Source organism: Zootoca vivipara, chromosome Z1 (genome assembly GCF_965207765.1).
Source record: "Zootoca vivipara chromosome Z1, rZooViv2.hap1.1, whole genome shotgun sequence".
NCBI lineage: Eukaryota > Metazoa > Chordata > Lepidosauria > Squamata > Lacertidae > Zootoca > Zootoca vivipara.
Window position 1 is genome coordinate 37306607 of NC_142583.1, and position 19986 is coordinate 37326592.

General features: G+C 41.8%; 1 protein-coding gene across 2 annotated transcripts in view; it reads left to right on the forward strand.

Annotated features, from left to right (window-relative positions):
- Positions 1 to 19986, forward strand: part of IQCM (IQ motif containing M) — a 114076-nt gene that overhangs the window by 61875 nt on the left and 32215 nt on the right. For both annotated transcript variants that reach the window (XM_060278649.2, XM_088661097.1), the window contains 3 exons: positions 3775 to 3967; positions 6607 to 6751; positions 11744 to 11878. In XM_060278649.2, the coding sequence (XP_060134632.1) occupies positions 3775 to 3967; positions 6607 to 6751; positions 11744 to 11878 (473 nt within the window). The remainder of the gene's footprint in view (positions 1 to 3774; positions 3968 to 6606; positions 6752 to 11743; positions 11879 to 19986) is intronic.

Sequence of the window (19986 nt, forward strand, 5' to 3'; positions counted from 1 at the left end):
TGCTGAATAAAGAGCGGGAAATGTATGGATGGTTAATGCTTTGTATAGGGTCCAGAAAATTGCACAAGAAGCTCTGACTGCAGGTTGCTGGGATTCAAAAGTGGGAAAGTGTGGTTGTGCTCAGTTAGGTTCTGCTGTTGTGAGCTTTTCACATACATCTGGTTGGCTACTATGAGAACAGGATGCTGGACTAGATTGCCTATTGGCCAGATCCATGTCCACGCTTCGCAGTAAATTGAAATTACTGGTTTATTGTGGATGAACAATATGCTGGCACATACAATCCATTCACTCACCCCTTTTTTGCAAAACAAACCAGTTATATAGTTAGCTTAGCTTGAGATCTAAGTTTGCTACTCTTAAGCAAACCAGGAGTGCAAATCAGGATTTGAAGTTGGCTTATGAATTCTGACTTGCTTGAGAGCAACTGGGACAAGATCTTGGCTTTTCATGCCACAATGAGCTAGCCTCATTTGGGTTTACCTGTGCACATGAAAGGAAGATGCTCATTCACACTAAGTCCAAGAAATCCAGGAATCCTGGCTTATTGCGATGTGAAAACATGGCTACTGGACAGCGACAGAAAGAGTCGCAAGCCTTATGATAGGAGAGCTAGGCCTGTGCAGCCTGCCTGCTCTCCACTGCTGCCTATTTCTCCAGGTTACTGGGTAAGACAACGTCACACAAGGGACACTATAACCTTGGGATGAGGCAGGGAAGCTGCACAGGTACTCCACACATATTGCAGTGGCACTAACTCATACTTTGAACCTGACTTGTGACACACACTTGGCACGAAAGGTAGGCCGCCAGTGATTTAATACATCCAAATTGTCTTATGTGGCATAAATTCAATCTACCACTTAAATACTTAAGAAAGGTTTTGGAACTATATAATGAATGTGTATGATGTCATACTCTGTTGGCTGGCAGTGTTTTGTATATTCTTGGAGTCCCGCATAACCACTTTTTCTCCCCTTCCATTCTTCTTATCTGTTTAGTCCCGCTCCAAAAGAGTGAGTGGATTAGTTGGAAGAGAGAGAATGGTGTAGTAGGGTGTAGAAAAAAGAGGGAGATGTAGTATAGAAATAAGAAAAAACAGCCAATCAACCTCCCTTTATGCTATCATTTTTCCATGCTTAAATTGAAAAAAGAAGAAGAGTTAATTGTAAAGCAGCTGTGGAGAACCTGTGGAGAACCCAGTGATACTGAACTGCAGCTTCCATCATCTCCGGCCATGAACACTGCTTACTGGGACTGATGGAAATCGTAGATCAGCAACATCTGGAGGGTCAAAGGTTTCCCACACCTGTTGCAAAGCAATGCGGCTATTGAGAGTGCATGTATCTGTGGGACGGGAAGAAATGTGCAGTTCAATCCTGTGCATGTAAACTCAAAAGTAAATCCCACTGTGTTCTACTGAACAAACTTGCGATGATTATTGGTTTTATGGTTTTAACATTTATGTTCTGGTATCTTGCATTTGATTGGAATATTTGTATATTGCTTACAATCCCTTGGGATAAAAGGGTTTAAACATGTAAACGATGATGATAACAACAAATCATTTGAGGAAAAGTGACAATTTCTTGTTTTTCCTTTTGAGCTTCCTCTCTTATGTTCAGAATATAGGAGGCAATTCTATCCTGCTATATGATGTTTCTGGTTTAAGCATTTATGTTGTGAACTTCTGTGGGATACCATTTTGAACAAGAATAACAGGTTATAAATATTTTAAACAAACCAATCATTTAATGAAAGTAATATGTGTGTAGTAATATGAAACAATCAATTCACAGCTAAAAATGAGCATGTCTAAGCCAAATCTGTCTGTTTTGTCTAAAAGTACAGTAGATGGCAACTCAATCGGCAGAACATGGGACTCTTAATCTCAGGGTCATGTGTTCGAGCCCCATGTTGGGTGAAAGATTCCTGCATTGTAGGGGGTTAGACTAGATAACCTTTGTGGTCCCTTCCAACTGTACAGTTCTATGAATCTATGAGCTGTTAGGAGGCAGTAGGCCTGTTGCTGGAATTTGTAGGTGGGGAGTGTGCTGTCTTGATGACCACTGTGAGAACAGAATGTTGAACTAGATAGACATCTGGCCTGATGCAGCAGCAGAGTCCTTGCTGTGTTCTTTCTCTATAACATTATGTTCAAACTTTTCTCTTCATATCGCTTTTAGGTATGTTCTTTATGCTTTGGTTTGTTTTTAAACCTTGCATTCTTTGTATAACCCTCTAACTATTCCATTTTAGAAGAAAAGACCACCAAAAGATGAATGCCATCTTCAAAAAAATAAATCAATGCAACTGTACCCAGTAGGCCTACAACCCATATGTGACGGAAGGTCCTCACAATTTCAGTGAATGTAGCAGAAGTTCTGCTTCAAGGTCACTGTGCAGCAAGTGGCAGCCTCTTGGCTCAGTTTAACAGGACACCAGCCAACTCAAAGCAAATTGCAATTACACTAGAAATTACATTTGGACAAAACAGGAAGGCTGGGCCTGTTAAAGGAGGCAGAATATTTGCTTTGAGAGAATGTGGGTTGGTAGGTGATTGGAGAGGGAGGAGGCAGACATCTGATTTTGAACTTGGCAACCCCTCCAGCTGGTTTAGTCACATATTTTCAGCTCAAAATCTATTTGGCCTTTACAACAGCCAAAATAAATGTCCCTTAATCACTTCCAACCTATTAACAGATGGGTAAACAGCTTTTATAAATGGGGCATACAAAATACTTCACTATCAGCCAAAACTAATTAGTGGCAATAGCTGAACCAAAATGTATAATTTAAGTAATATATATATCAATGTAGATGAAAGTAGTTTATTTTTTAAAATAAAAAAAAGTCATTTCAAATATTATGCCTTAAAAAATCACAATGGGCTTCATTTAAACCTGATGAATTTAGAATTCTAATTTGTTTCGGCTTTTCTTCATTAAGGCACAATCCAGTAGTGAAGATCTGCCAGTTGAAGGACTACTGTATAGTAAGGGCAAGGGCCACCATTTGAGGGCCACATGCCGATGGTGGGGAGGGCCAGAGGCAAAAGTTGGCAGAACAACAAATGTGCATTTGAACAGGAAGCTGGTTTCTGTCCTCACCCTTCCCCATCCTCCTTCCAGGCAAGAGGCATTATCAGAGTATAAGGACACATTCTATCCTGGGAGAAACACTTGAGGTGTGAGGCAGGACCAGTCTTTGCATTACAGTATGCTTATTAAAATACCTAATAAAAAGTTATTAAAAACAACAATGACTGAGCACTAACTGAGTTGTACAGAGGAAGTCTGTGGGCTGACATTTATGATCACTATAAGTTGCTCTGGGAACCTATTTTGGTTGAAGAGTGGTGTAAAACTGATTTAAAAAACTATTACCCTGTTGATCTCCTGAATATTCAGTTTACTACTTTCAACACATGTGTATGTATGTATGTATGTATGTATGTATGTATGTATGTATGTATGTATGTATGATGCAGTCACTAAAAGGGTTTGTGTGAAGCAAGGCATGAAAAATAAAATAGATTTAAGGATGATCCTTTTATTCAAATTAGTCACATAAATTTGGTGAATGTTGGGGCTGTTTCAGAGTCTCAACTTTAAAAAGATTGATTCAGAGGAAATGGGTATAAATTGCAGCTTTGCAAGGCTTACTGGTGGTTTTCTATATTTCAGTGGAAATGTATATTTTGTTAACATTTAAATTCATCCTTGTTTCCATACATGTTAAACTTTTTTCTCTGTTTTTTAACAAAATATTTAGTAGGAGAAGGCGTACGCTCAGTATAGTTCACGAGAAAGTCAAAAGGATTGGGCCACACTTGGATATCTTTGAAGCTTTCAAACACCTCCGAAGAAGACAAAACAAGGATAAATATATTTCATCTGCCATTATTATTCAGAAAACAATCAGAGGATGGCTTGTTCGTTGCAAAATGCACAGATTAAAGCTGAAGGTATTGTAATCTCGGAAGCTAGGTAACATGCCATGGCTAGGATTGCTATGGTTAGGCTTAACTATGAACCCTTTGCATTAGGTAGATCAGCTGACCATGATGATTTTTATGCATTAATACTATCTGGAGCTGGGACTGCCACGAGACAAGGCAAAAGGCAAGGCAAGGCAAGGCAGTTGCCTTGGTGTGGGAGGCTCTGGATCTGTGGACTGTGCCCTGTGCTTCTTGGCCTTCTCTTCCAAGTGCTGCCTGTGCCTAAATGCCCACCCCCCAGAAGTGGTGGGTGGCAGTGGGCACCTGGGCAGATGTGGTGTGGCTGGTGCACAGCAGGGGTGGAGGTGGCAGGAGGCAACATTTTTGTTTTGCCACTAGGGGCAAAATGTCCTGGACTGGGGCCCTTATATCATTCCAGCAATTTGATAGGCAGGAATCTGATTTGTTGAGTGGTAGATCTCTCTCTTGATGTAGTATAAGGCAGCTTTCTATGTAGCTTAATGTATACAGTGGAACCTCAGTTTATGAACACCTTGGTTTACGAATTTTCAGTTTGTGAACGCCACGGACCCATCTGGAACGGATTAATTCACTTTCCGTTACTTTCAATGGGAAAGTTCACTTCAGTTTATGAACGCTTCAGTTTATGAACAGACTTCCGGAACCAATTACACCCATGCTTCGGGTTAAGTACGCTTCAGGTTGAGTACTCCGCGGACCCATCTGGAACGGATCAATCCACTTTCCATTACTTTCAATGGGAAAGTTCGCTTCAGTTTATGAACGCTTCAGTTTAAGTACTCTGTGGACCGTCTGGAACAGATTAATCCACTTTCCATTACTTTCAATGGGAAAGTTCGCTTCAGTTTATGAACGCTTCAGTTTATGAACAGACTTCCGGAACCAATTATGTTCCTAAACCGAGGTACCACTGTACTGTACTGCCTGGAGCCACAATCTCAGTTAAATATACTGAAGGCTCACAGGCTTTGCCCTTTATTTAAACATTGGTACAGGTAAATAAATTTTTTTCCTTCAGTAGCACCTTAAAGACCAACTAAGTTTTTATTTTGGTATCAAGTTTTGGTATACCCAAATAAAAACTTAGTTGGTCTTTAAGGTGCTACTGAAGGAATTTTTTTATTTTGCTTCGACTCAGACCAACACGGCTACCTACCTGTAATTGGTACAGGTATATAGGGATGTGGATAGTGCTGAGGTCTAAACCACAGAGCCTAGGGCTTGCCAATCAGAAGGTCGGCAGTTTGAATCCCCGCGATGGGGTGAGCTCTCGTTGCTCGGTCCCTGCTCCGGCCAACCTAGCAGTTTGAAAGCACATCAAGTGCTTCCAGCAGGAAGGTAATTGGCGTTTCCGTGTGCTGCTCTGGTTTCACCAGAGGCGGCTTAGTCATTCTGGCCACATGACCTGGAAGCTGTACGCTGGCTCCCTCGGCCAGTAAAGCGAGATGAGCGCCACAACTCCAGAGTCGTCCGCGACTGGAACTAATAGTCAGGGTTCCCTTTACCTTTACAGGTATATAATGGTTTGCATATAATGATATGTATGGCTTAGTGGAATGATCACGTGTGCAGTTATAGAAAATGAAAACCACGTATGCTTCCTTCTTCCCCAGTCCTGCTGCTGCCAGGCTATCCAGACATAAGCAATGGTATGTGTGAACCGAAGGTCGTAGTTTCTCTCACTCTAAACAAACTATGTGTTCTTGGCTTGTTTGTTTGGGGAAGACAAGTCACAAACCCAGGTTCATACATAACTCTAAGCGAAACCATGACTTCTGGGTAGTGTGATGGCAGCAAGGCTGGGGGAGAGGCAAGACAGATAAGATTTTTCAATTTGTGTGTCCCCATTCTTACTCATTCATGCTTAATTGTAGCTTGGCTTACTATCACATGAGAACTGGGTCAATGTATAGTACCCCACATCTGGTTGCAGTTAATGGTAATTTTTAATCCACCTGCATTCCTTTTGAAGAGTTTTCTAATGTTGCTTTACATTGTCTTGAAGTTTTATGAGAGGGCAGTATATAAATACTTTTATAACTAAATAAAATACATATAATATTCCCTTGTGTTCTCCTGTATCTCAGTGTCTGCTCTTGCACATTGGTAATATTTTTTCTACCAAAACACTAACACCTGTTGCTTCTCATTTTATTTTTTCACTTTTGCTTTGTAGAACTTCTACAACAGTTTGAACAAACTTTGATACTTGCCTCATCACATTCATTTATTATGTGTGTGTGCCATGATTGTGGATGTACAGTGGTACCTCAGGTTACAAATGCTTTGGGTTTCAAACAATTCAGGTTACAGACTCGGCTAACCTGGAAGTAATACCTCGGGTTAAGAACTTTGCCCCAGGATGAGAACGGAAATCACGCGCTGGCAGCGCAGTGGCAGTGGGAGGCCCTATTAGCTAAAGTGCTACCTCAGGTTAAGAATGGTTTCAGGTTAAGAATGGACCTCTGGAACAAATTAAGTTTGTAACCAGAGGTACCACTGTACATACTTGCAAGGGATTTGTCTCTGTTCACCACCTCTAAGAGTTTCTTACTTTGCACACTAATAATTTATAATCCTTTTCTTTATAAATAAATGAAAACAAAATATTTGTGTAATTGTAGGCTAGGAGCCATGGACCAAATTTACTAGCTGTCGTAAAGGAATATCGCAAAGTGATGTTTCGCATTAAACGCCGATGTGGAATCTTGGATCCAACTACACCACTAATATTTGATCAACTAGAAGACTATCTTGACCACAAAAGATGTATGTATTGGTTATACTATATTATTATATTATATCATGTTACGTTATGTAATGTTATATTTCATTATTGAAATTGCAGTACCTCTTGCTTTTTAAAATGCTGCCTATATTTCAATATTTCAGATTTCCAGAATATGCAACCATCTCTTGTGCTTTCCAAAGCTTACAGAATTGTCTCAAAGATTTTTCCACCCTAGATGAAATACAGGCTTATGCATTAACATTATGAGACTCTTATGGGGAGGTACCGTACCATAGGTCACTGGTAGAGCACAGGTACACTGTCCCAAGTTTCCTGTTAAAAGGGTAAGATAGCAGATGATGGGGGAAAGCCCAGTCTGAGACCCTGGGAAGCACCTGCTGGCCAGTTTAGACTGGTGTAGTCAACCTGGTACCCTCCAAATGTTGCTGGACTACAACTCCCACCATCCCCAACCACTGGCTATGTTGGCTGGGGTTGATGAGAGTCCCAACAACTTCTGTAGGACACCATGTTGGCTACCCCTGATTTAGGCAGCACTGGCCTAGATGGACAAATCGGGAGCTTCCTGGTTAACTGAGCACTGAGATGCACAACTGTGTGTTGTTCTGTCGGGTTCATTGGTTAGAACTGCATGGGATGGTGGGAGTCCTATATCTTCCAATGCAGTTCACCACCAAACAGCAATAAAGCACAGAGGGCGGGGTGGATTTAGTGATTACCATTAGAGGGTGGAAGAGCTTTGCTGAAAATGCTGTCCATTGTTTTATTGCCCCCCTCCCCACCTCCTTTCTCCATATGCTTGTCCCACTCCAGTCTGGTATCCAAAATGGGAAATGAGTCCAGCTGGAGGGAAGTTTCAGGAAAGGGACTCAGGGAGGGGATAGGGAGTGACAGGTAGAGGGAATATTCAGCATCCACTTTGCCCTCAGCTTCTTCACTGGAAATTACTATGCACTGCTGTTTGGTAGCATTCCTAGGTTCACTACAGTCTTCTGTAGTCCTGTGCTAGCTCAGCTCCAATTTGAATGTTATATCTCCCATATGGAAGCTGCCCGTAAAGTCTTTCCACATGAAAGGTGATGGTCACAGCACGTAAAAGCAACTTACTGAGTGCCAAGGGCATGCCACGTTTGCGTATCAGGGTGGCATATCCTTGGCAGGAATGGCACTGGCACACAGGAACTACATGTGACAGAGGAGACACATGTATTAGCAAATGCTGAAACCTGATGTGCGCTGTGTGGAGTGCTGCCAAGGTCTTCTTGGCAGTCTCCACGAGGAGGCTGTAATGTTTACATTGACCCTAAGATAGGAAATGATGGAGCAAACTGGCAAGCGATAGGAAAGCGATGGAGCAAATTGGCAAGTCACTCAATCTGAGTATTCGCTGTGAGATAGCTTGAGAAACAGGCAGGTCCGTCTACAAAGGAAAACGAGGCGCTTGGCAGGCATTTTCCGGCACAGAATATGGAGTGAACATATGGCCAATGTGGCAAAGCAACAGTCTATGCTTGATATAGCAGCATCTATCACACTAGCGATGCTAAATGTTAAAAAGGGGGTAATAGATAAATATAAAGTATTACTTTGAAGTTAAGCAGCAGAACTAGTAAAGTAGCTGAAGTAGCATCGATCATACCATTCTATGTTGACAGTGAATATATCTAGTGACAGCGAGGAGATCTAGTGCTAGGCTGAAATCTGCACCCCAGCAATTTTCATACTATTTTCTGAATTGTGTGTGTGTGTGTGTGTGTGTGTGTGTGTGTGTGTGTTCCAATGATTGGGTTAGTCCTTGATGTGGGTGGGTGTAATAATAATAATAATAATAATAATAATAATAATAATAATAATAATTTCATTCATTCATTCATTCATACATACATACATACATACATACCTACCTACATACCCCTTCCATCTGGCTGGGTTTCCCCAGCCACTCTGGGCGGCTCCCACAAGAATATTAAACAGAATAAAACTCCAAACATTAAAAACTTCCCTAAACAGGGCTGCCTTCAGATGTCTTCTAAAAGTCAGATAGTTTATTTCCTTGACATCTGGTGGGAGGGCATTCCACAGGGTAGGCACCACCACTGAGAAGACCCTCTGCCTTAGCAAGAAATATATAGTTTGACAAGGCATGAAATATTATTTGTCAGGGACCGGATGGATACTGAGGGGTGGGTACTAGGAGAGGCAGGGTTGGAGATTGACTTGGAAGGGATCAGTGAATGCGGGGAACCTGTAACAGCCAGAAGACAAAAGACAGAGGCAGGAGAAGATGCTGGATTGGAGAGTGAAGGAGGCAAAGATAGGTCAGGCTGGTGGAGAGTCAAGGGCTGCTGCCCCCACCTCTCCTGCTCCACTGTCTCCCTGGACCATAAGGCGATTAAAGCGGGAGGAGCAGAAGGTTACACAGAGGCAGAGTTTTCACCTCCTCGTGTGCAGCCCAGATAGGGATGATAAACAAGCCAAGGTTGGGAGCAGAGCCTCTCTGTTGCGGCAACTGCCTCACCAGGTGTACCCCTAGGAGTATCTGAGAGATCTAGGACTGATGGACATGCCTCCCCCTGACTTGTAAGTGTACTTTTGACAATGACGAGTTGATTTCTCACTCTGGACATTCCACGCCTGACAGCGTTGTGACATTATGAGGAGCAGGTGGACTGGCACTCTACCTGGCCAGAGGGTTGTAGTCTGTAACACAGTTTAGCCAAAATGTTCCCATCCTCACTATTAGAAATTAGGTTAGATGTAGCAGATTTAGCTGCCTCAGGTATGGATATACGACAACATGATCCGAGTCAGGAGCAGCTTTAAATGCCTCGGGTGAAAGTGTGGCAGCTTGGTCGGAAGCTACTGCCAACCCTGTAGCACCTGAATCAAATACTGCAAAATGATTACTAACAGGAACGTTAAAACTCAAAGGGGATTGTTGGAGAAACAAGGGGGGAAGACTCAATTCTGCTCTCTTGAGATTTAGACACAGAGAGATAAGTCCAGGACTCCCTGAGTGTTTGGTATTACCCATTATAAAACACAAATAGTTTAAAAGTACTGCATCCCCCCCTTTTGATGCAATATCACAAACCCACTGTTAAAACTTATATAAAACAAGCACATCACTGATAAAAAAATGTAAAATATATCCAGAAAGACTGTTCCTTTACCAAGGCACACACTTTTTTATTACACTGTCTCAGGCTTCATAATCAACAGCATTAACAAGAGGTCCCGTTATATAATTCGTTATATTCTTATTGGACCTGCAGATCTTGGTGGCCACCGGCTGTGTGCCCTAGTCACAAGAAAAGAGCACTTTGGCTCTTCCCCTTCAGCTCGTTCTTCTATTGCTTGATGGTGAGAATAAATGGACACTCAGAAACAGACCTTGGTGACTCAATTCACTTCCACCCCCAGTAGTCATATCATTCCTATGCAACACTTTCATGCATGGTGTCCCATATGTTTTATTAAATGAGTTCTAGTCCCATTTCAAAAGTCCTGAAAGCTTTGAAACTCCACAAAGGTGTCTACCAGGCACCAGAGTTTGGAGATGAGATGAAATAAAAATTGTACATATTTTATACATTCAGTTTTGATGAGCTTAACATTCAACCTTGTTGGCCTGAGTGGAAATAGAGTTTGATATCACATTGTTTGATTTCACGTATGGAGACGGCGTCAGACCTAAGTTTCCAACGTCTTCTCATAAACACTATAATTGAGCCTATATCTCATCTGGATATAATCCTGTATAACAACAGAATGCATTTATTTTATTTTGCTCTGAGCACTTACGGCTGTTGAATAAGAACCACTCGGCTTTAGAAAATCTTTTTGGGTAGCTAAAGCTGATCCATAAAATAAAATAAAAAATGCGTCCTGTTCTTGAATCTGTGTTCATCACTGACAAACACATGGAGTGTCCTGAAGAAGCAGGCTTTCCTATTCCTTTTAATTAGGGATATTGTGGGAGTTCACCTGAGCCCGACATGGATATGACATTTCAGGGTTCCAAAACCCCACCTCAAATTCCCCTGCTCCAGAGTTAGATAATAAAAACCTGAGGGAACAAACACTTCTAAACAATAGAGAAGAACTCCTACACCCGCCTTCTTGCTTCTTCTACTTCCCTGGCCCCTAGGGTTGCCAGACTCAATAGAGGACAGGACTTCTGTGCCTTTAATTGCCCTGCTCTCTTTTGAGTCTGGAAACCTTAAAGAGAAACCAGCAGACCCTTTGCTTGGAAATTAAACAAACAGCCTGCTGGTTTCTCTTTAAGGTTTCCAGACTCAAAAGAGAGCAGGGCAATTAAAGGCACAGAAGTCCTGTCTACTATTGAGTCTGGCAACCCTACTGGCCCCCCAAAGCCACCCCTACCCCAGCCCTCCAAGGCACTTCTGTGTTCCTTCTCTTGTGCATTGGTAGGGAATAGGAGCAGCAGTGGAATCAATGAAAGATGAGAAAGGAGAATTTCCCCTCTCTCCAGTGTTCCCTTCCCTCCATGCTCCCATTTATCCAATGAGTTATAGTATATGGGAGGATTAAGACCTGCAATTGCAAGAGCTCCTGAAAGACCATTTCCCACAGTATACTCCACCCAGTACAGTCATACCTCAGTTTAAGTACGCCTCTGTTTGAGTATTTTCAGTTTAAGTACTCCGCGGACCTGTCTTGAACAGATTAATCCACTTTCCATTATTTTCAATGGGAAAGTTCGCTTCAGGTTAAGTACAATCTTAAACCGAGGTACCACTGTATACTATGTGTGGATGACACCTTATCACCATCATTCTTTGCTTTGTATAATTTGTTTTGCATTTGAGAAGGTAATGCAACTATGCTGTTAACTTTAGTATTTTGAAAAATACTGCTCATAAATACTGGGTTTTTTGGTGTGTTTTTTATTTTTAAAAATCTGATTTAAAATGATACGGAAAATTCAAGAGTTGTTAAAGTTCTCACCTAATAAAAATGTACATATACATTATTTTACTTTCTAGTTTACGAAATGATGTTTAGCAAGAGAGACTGCTTGAAAGAGATGGATAGAAATGAGCTACCTAAATTCTTCAGAGATTGTGGCCTTTTCCCAACCCTGGCTGAGGTGAACAATACAATGAAAATGGTATTAGAAGGTAAGGGATTTTCTGGATGTTTTTGTTCAGAGGCAGTAGAGAATGCTATTCTTGGGCAAAGGGGAGTTTAAGTTGTTGGAGGAATGTGAACTTTGTTTATTTAAGTAATGTTTGGAACCTACATTATGCAGCTGACTAATTCAAATGAGCCAGTGGTGGTTAGGGCTGTATAAAAAACGAAAATTGGTTTGGAACCTGACTCACTTGGACAGCCGGGTCACCTTGCTCTCAGAGGCTTGGGCAGACATTGTGCTTCATCTTGGAACTGAGGGGACCTCATTTACTGAAGACTTGGATGGCTTCTTTATTGACTAGAATGAGAACATCAATAAATGCCCCCCCCCCGAAGGAAACTGCAGGCAATTCTCAGGGGATGACGCCTGCTATATTTCAGAGAGTTAAGTGTAGAGGTTTATGAGCAAAGAGAGCATTTGATTGATTGATTTATCATCCCCCCACACACTGTAGTTTTGTGGGCAATTTGTTGTGTTCTATGTCGTGAGTATTGTGTGGCTGTGCAACATTTTCACATGCATTGTTAAGTGTAGTGCTTTGTGCGCTCTATAAAACCATATATGTTAGTAAAAATCCTCAGAGGACAAGCCAACTTAATCCTCCAGGCATTCTAGCCTTTTGATCTTATTGTTGTGGCTTTACCTTAAGAGCAGTGATGGATGAAGGTAGATGAAGTGGAAATACCATATTCTGTTCCCCACTCCCCATCTCTAATAATTATGGTTGCCAGACTCAATAGTGGACAGGACTTCTGTGCCTTTAATTGCCCTGCTCTCTTTTGAGTCTGGAAACCTTAAAGAGAAACAAGTAGACCGTTTGCTTGGAAATTAAACAAAGGGTCTGCTGGTTTCTCTTTAAGGTTTCCAGACTCAAAAGAGAGCAGGGCAATTAAAGGCACAGAAGTCCTGTCCTCTATTGAGTCTGGCAACCCTACTAATAATGCTACCCTGGCTGATGGAGCTCATGGTTTGCTATAAGCTGCCTGAACACACCATCTTGAGTCTAGAGTGTGATCGGTGCTGACAACCTCTTCGGTGGGCAGGTTTGTGTGGCAAAAGGTGGCCTATTAGATATCCTAGTCCCAAATCCTATAGGTCTTTCAATGTCATAACCAATAGATTGAATTGTGTTTGGAAACAAACAAGCTACCTATTCAGCCAGTTGTTTTTCATGTGTCCCTTCTGAGCCCATAAATGTGTAAATAAGCAAATATTCACAAAAGACAGTAAGACTGCATTGGAAAAAGTAACTCAGGAAAAGTTGAAGAAGAAGAACTTGAAGAAGATTGACAGTAACCTCCTTCACACACAAAGCTATGTGAAAATTGCTCTCCCATAGCAATCATGAATGATATGCCCTGCAGCTTTTGAGGGAAGCAGGCTGCATAGCAACAGACAGGAGAACCCACAAACTTCTTGACAAGCTCTGATCAAGAAAAAAGGTGTGACGGGCTTCTTCTGTTTGGATTCTGTATTACTGGTCAGTTGCCTGTAATAAATATCTGACTGGGGCAGAGAGGACACGCAAGACCCTTTAGGAATGCATCCAAAATACTCCACATCCTAATTTCTCCCCAAATTTTTGGAAATTTGATTTGTGAATGTGTTCTGTGTATTGTTTTTTCTTTCTTTTCAATTCCTTGACTATGTAACCTGTCCTGATAATGTGTTGAAGGGTAGGATATAAATATCAAAACATTTTCCAAAGTTTTCTTTAAAAAAAAATCATCTTTAAATATTCATCACCATTTGCTGTGTTGAAAAAGCTTCTGCTCAAAAGGGCATGGAGGGATGATAGCTACTGAGGCAGTGCAAAAGCTTTAGACAAGGCACAAATTTAAGGTAAATAGTACTGCTTCACTGGGCCACATTGAAAGTAATATTCATAGTGATCCACAACATAGACTGCCCCATGTCCCAAAGTTCTGGAAGTGCCTTGGAGCTCTGAGAGTGTGTTTTTGTTTTTCACTTTTTCAGGCCAGCATCTCCAAGCTCTCCATAAATTAAAAGAAAACAAAAAACAGCAGAGTGGGGGAGGCAGAGAAGGTGGTGTATTTCTGTGGCTGGTTGTTGTAGATTCCGGAGCTCTCCATAGTGGTTTTGGGCATAAGACTGGTAGCACTTAGGCTATGCAACTTTCTCTCCATAGAATTTCAAATGGCCCCCAAATGACAAGCATTTTAAATGCTCCTTGGGAACCATTTTGATTTGTAAGGTTTATAGATCAGGATGTTTTCGTTTGTTTGTTCCCCTGGTTTCCTGCTTAAATTTTTGTTGCTGTGTTTCTTTTTTTGCTGGTTGCTCTTGTTTACTCTTTATATGAATATTGTTTTTCAGTTGGATTTCTGATCTCCATCTTCATCTTTTGATAGGCAAGTGGCTTAAAATATTAATATAAAAATGCATAGTTCCAACATAGTTACCTTAGCCACATACACTTAAGTCTTTGGTTGAAATTCATGAGCCATGTAGCCCAATCCTGTTCATGTTTATTCACAGATAAGTTATCCAAGGGTTCATAGGACTGCAGTCCTCAAAGTATAAAATTTTACCTGTACCGTTGATATCAAATGATACCAACACAAAGCCATGCTTGTTTTCTTTTTTTAAAAGGTTGGGTAAATTATTATTTGGACAAAGGGAACTCAAATCAAGTGTTGTGTTATTCTGCTTCTTTGGGAATGTTTTAACACAGTTATGCTTTATTGTTTCCAGCAATAGCTTCAAAGGCCATAGATGAGCTTTAACTTGAATTTCTAGCAGCCTTGGTTGGTTTACATCGCAATTTCTGTGTAGTTAAAATATTTTTTTTTAATGCCAGGCAAATCTCTGGGGGGCCTCTTTAAAAGAGCTAATGTTCCCTTTGGCACTGAAATCCACTTACCTTAACTGACTTCAGTTATATTTCAACCTGATTCCTGGTGTCACAATGGTAATGTTAATTGTAGCATCCCAAAGGCTCTTAGTATTCATCAAATATTTGATTTACATTTTCTAATAAGGCTTTTGGAATGCATGAACAGGAAACCTGTCCTCTACCATGATTCCTACTACTGTCTCCTTCATTAACATTGCGAGTTGTTTTTTCTAAAGTAATTAAAATATGTAATTGAATACACTAGAATAATTTTGGAAAATTAGTTTAATTATTCCGCAGGTTCTACTGGGAAACATTGCATCTTTTATTATAACTGAAGGGGTAAATGTGGCTTTTTAAAATCCCACTTGTATTTCACTTGATTTTTTTTAAAATCATTTAAGCAAATCCTGTGGTTAGGCAGGATTGTCTCATGGTTCTCCAAAAAAAGTACAAAAGTGCTGTCGGATAACTTTCCATCTATACCTAAAATCAATAGCCACCCAAGTTATTCACTCATTCCTGCCCTTGACACAATGCTAGTAAGGTAAGTTTAGGACTGATTTCAGCATTGTATGTTAGAGAATGTGTACTTTTTCTGAGGCAATAGCAGTGAGTCTTTCCTTTTCAACTGAAGCTACAGCAACTTAGTTCTGAAAAAACAAAATAAATGCCTGATCCTTCTAAGGAGACCTGTGTGCTTAATCAAGCATCTATGTGCATCAAGCATAAATTAGATAAATATCAAAATATGCATCCAATGTACATCTGAGTGTGGATGATACCTATTTTCATTGCTTTCTTTGAAATGTTAGTTTGAATGTGGATCCCTATTGCACACAGATGCTGCTTATACATTCAAATGTATGATTCTCATGCACACAGAAGGCTGTATGTATGGAAGCCCAGTATACATGTTTATTCTCTCTCTTCTTGTAAGGGGATAATTATGCAGCATGGACCTCTCTACAGAGTTTGTATTATAGTCTACAGAGTGGAATATGTATTATACTTATGGTGGAGAGGACGTGCTTGGAGCTCCTCGGTGAAAAGAATTAAACAGCCAGATAAACATGCTCTTACTTTATCTTTCCAAGAGACAAGCCAAAATGTAGATCTTCATAACTACTATATAGAACTTTGTACTCAAAATTCGTTCTAAGTGAATGGCTCCCTTAAGCAAACTATATTAGGGAGGTAATTTATGTGAGAAAAATGGATGCCAGCTCCTCTTGCTGGGCAACAGCCACAGCTTGAGTCATCTTCCTCTTTTGGCACAACTCCAAAACCTTTCACAGTTGTCTGACCTGTAGAAATTTAGCGGGGGAAACCTTTGAAGGCATGGAGCTAGACTGATGAGGAAATTTCTCAATATGCCAAACTGCTATTAAGGGCAATGCGCTGGATCACTGTCAAAAGCACTGTCAAAAGAAAAAAGTTAGCAACCCTATCCTTTTGAATTATAACATGTTGAGATATCAAGAGTGGTGCTGAGAAACCTAATGGAGGAAGCATAACATTAAAGGCTGTAGCCCAATTCCAGTCCAGGTACCTTATCTCATGTAACATCCCCCCCCCCAGCAAGTTGCTTTGGGAGAGCAACAGGGCTGGATTAACCATTAAACAAAATAAACTCGTGCTTAGGCAAAACCTCTAAGTGTCCCTATTTCCCAGGGATGTCCCTGATTTAGAGAAGCCATCACAGTTTCTGATGATCCCGGAATGTCCCACTTTTCCTTTGTTGTTGTTTAGTCATTTAGTCATGTCCGACTCTTCATGACCCCATGGACCAGAGCACGCCAGGCACTCCTGTCTTCCACTGCCTCCCGCAGTTTGGTCAGACTCCTGTTAGTAGCTTTGAGAACACTGTCCAACATGCGTAGAAGCGACTTCTGGTGCCACGCTACCGATGTATGGGCACTGGAAATCGGGCGGCACCGGCACTGGAAGTCACTTCTATGCATCTCCGGACATGCGTAGAAGCAACTTCCGGTGCCGCTCTACCCGATTTTCGGTGCCCAGGCATTGGTGGAGCGGCACCGGAAGTCACTTCTACACATGTCATGCGTAGAAGCGACTTCCGGTGCCGTGCTACCCATGCCTGGGCACCGGAAATCAGACGGCGCCAGGACCCAAAATGGAGCCTCCCTGGCAGGTAGGAAATCCAGGGGATTTACGGGATTTTTCCCAATCCGGGCTGCCAGCGGGAAATGGTTTAAAATAAGGGGGTTTCCTGCGGAAAATGGGAGAAATGGCAGCTATGGCCTCAGCTTCAGGATCTGTCCTTCCAGTGAGCACTCAGGGCTGATTTCCTTCAGAATGGATAGGTTTGATCTTCTTGCAGCCCATGGGACTCTCAAGAGTCTCCTCTAGCACTAGAATCCAAAAGCATCAATTCTTCAGTGATCAGCCTTCTTTATGGTCCAGCTCTCACTTCCATACATCACTACTGGGAAAACCATATCTTTAACTATACGGACCTTCACTTTTCCTTAGAATGTTCCTATTTTCATTGGAGAAATGTTGGAGGGTATGGTTTAGGGAATCAAGGGAGGGGGGGGGCACAACATAAATTTTCCATTGCCGGATTGGCATAAACACATAGCAAATGCTTTATACCAGTTTATAGTGCATAGGAGTGCCAGCAGCTCAATGGTTTGCTTGTTCCATTAGATGTAACAAAGGGATTAGTACAATATATAACTTAGTAGCTTAGTAGTCTTCAAACAGAATTTTGCTTTGTGGAAAAAGCAAAACTTCTCAAAAAGCTATTCAAAAGTTATTCAGAAATAAATTATTAGTTTTTCTAGACTGCTTAGTAAAGAAAAAGAGTTTTGCCTGATTGCAACATGCTCAACATACACAGACAGTATACACTGTGTGGCTTGTCCTTTAAAACACTCTGAGTGACTTACACGGCACTAAAAAGCAACTGTCCTTCTTCTCAGGTTTACAATAATATATGTGTGTGTGTACGTGCGTGCATGTGTGTTCCTGTATTACACACAAATGAGAGTTCTCTAAAGGAATGAAATTTGGCTAAGTGCTTCTAAGCACCTCTAGTCTACCATTCTGTGTTCTGACAGCTGGGGCCCTGTGTGCAGACTGAACATGTAACATCACTCGGATAAAGATTGACCTTTGCCATCTCCTGTCATATTATTGCCAGCGAGGAAATTCTCTGTAACCTGAGCCTCCCACGTCTACTTAGCACTTACTCTGCTTATGACAGAGGGAAATATGTTTAACTTAGAGGGTAGAATAAAGGATTTTTTTTTGAATTAAACTTTTCCTTACAGGCGAGGAACTGGTGATCTTGAAACGGGAACTCCAGTGTCAGCATCCAGGCACCTTACTGCTGCTACCACTACAGTATATTACTCTGTAAGCAAAGGCTGGATCTTTGCAGGTGTTAGGGGTTATAGTGTATCTTTCTGCCCTTGGGAAATCAAGTGATTTGAGGAGCCGGTAGGGTCCCTTAAATAGCTGGGCTGAGCTGTTCCACCATCCCTGATGGGAAATCTCTGTGTTGGCACAACTGGGGACATGAGTGCTTTCTGCAATTCTTTGTTCCATGCTCTAGGACAGGGGTGTCAAACTCAAATTCATAGGGGGCCGCATCAGCAGTTTGGTCACCCTCAAAGGGCCGGTTGTATCTGTAGGACTATGTGTCCACTCTTTATTATCATAAATTATTGTCACTGCATTCAATTATTACTGTTTTTGTAATAATGTAAGTAATAACTAGCTCTGAAAGCAGAAACATAGTCAGAATAATGGCAAGTAGATATTCAAATGTACAATTATTGTACAATTTATTGAAAAATGATTTTTGGTAACTGCACTGGGTGGTGGAGGCTCGCTAGGGTTTCATGCAGGACCTTTGCAGAGCTGCTAGTACCTGGAGATGCTGGGGTCCTTCTGCATGCAGGACAGATGTTCTGCCAGTGAGCCACCACCCTTCACCAAAGGGACTGGCTGAGGTTGACTCACTGGAGCTGCTCTCCTGGTTCCAGGGTTTAAGGGCCAGAAGTATAAAGCAGCATCCTATGTTTCTGAGGAGAGGGAGAGGGAGGGGAGGGGAGGGGGGAGGGGAGGGAGGAAGGAAGGAAGGAAGAAAAGAGGGAGTGGGAGGGAGAGAGGAAGGAAGGAAAGAGGGGAGAGAAAGAAGAATCGAAATAAGGAAGGGAATAAAGAAGTAAAGAAAAAGAAAGAGGGAGAGAAGACGGAAAGGGAGAAAGAAGGAAGGAAGTAGAGGGAAAGAAAGAATAAGAATGAGGGAGAGGAAGAAAGATGGGAAGGACGGAAGGAAGGAAGAAAGAAAAGAGGGAGCAGGAGGGAGAGAGGAAGGAAAGAGGTCCCGCTGCTGGGTCCTGCTGGCTGGGGCGCTCGGCGGGCCACATGACAAGGTCTGGCGGGCCAGATTTGGCCCCCGGGCCTTGTGTTTGACACCCATGCTCTAGGATAAATCAGGAGCTGCAGGAGGCAGTGACTAGAAAAACATGCACAATAAAGAGTGTGCCATGGTACTGCCTTTGCATAGCTTATGATCTGCCACTTCTGCTTGAAGCAGGCAGGCAGGCAGGCAGGCAAGAGATTGGTGTCTGGGAGTGCCCTTGCTGATTGCTGTTAAGGCTCATATCTGCTGGTCGTTGTTTTCTGTTAAATCCAATTTTATTAGACAAGAAAAAATCCATTTACAATGTAGTTACAAGCATTGCCTGCGGGATGGCATTAAATGGGCAATGAACAGCCCATCAGTGGTGATTCCTTCTGTTTCCCCAAATGGAAAGAGATAGCCTAGAGTGCCCTTATGAAACGCTGCTTCATCTTAGTGTAGCATGAGCGAGTCATGTACTACGTGGATGGTAGTGAAAAGGTAATGGATTGCATCCGGAGCAACATAAAGTGGGGACCTACAAGAAAAGCAAGGTAGCTGCCACAATCAATTCTAAGTTATCTTTGGAAAGGGAGAATGCAAAAGACACTGTAGTATGGTTGTTTCCAAATCCTGAGAGTGGAGGAGAAGGGAACAATTTTTTTTATCTCCAGCAAGAAAGGCAGAATTGGACCTTCCATGTGCCTCATAGCTTCATAAGCTTTTGGAGTATGAAGAGACAGACATTTTAAGTGTTTCATTAGTTACTGCCTGTGGTGTACACAGCTGTGAACTTGGAAAAGAAATAAGGATTATTTTCACGAAGGGACCTTCAGTAGCATGTGTGTGTGTGTGTGTG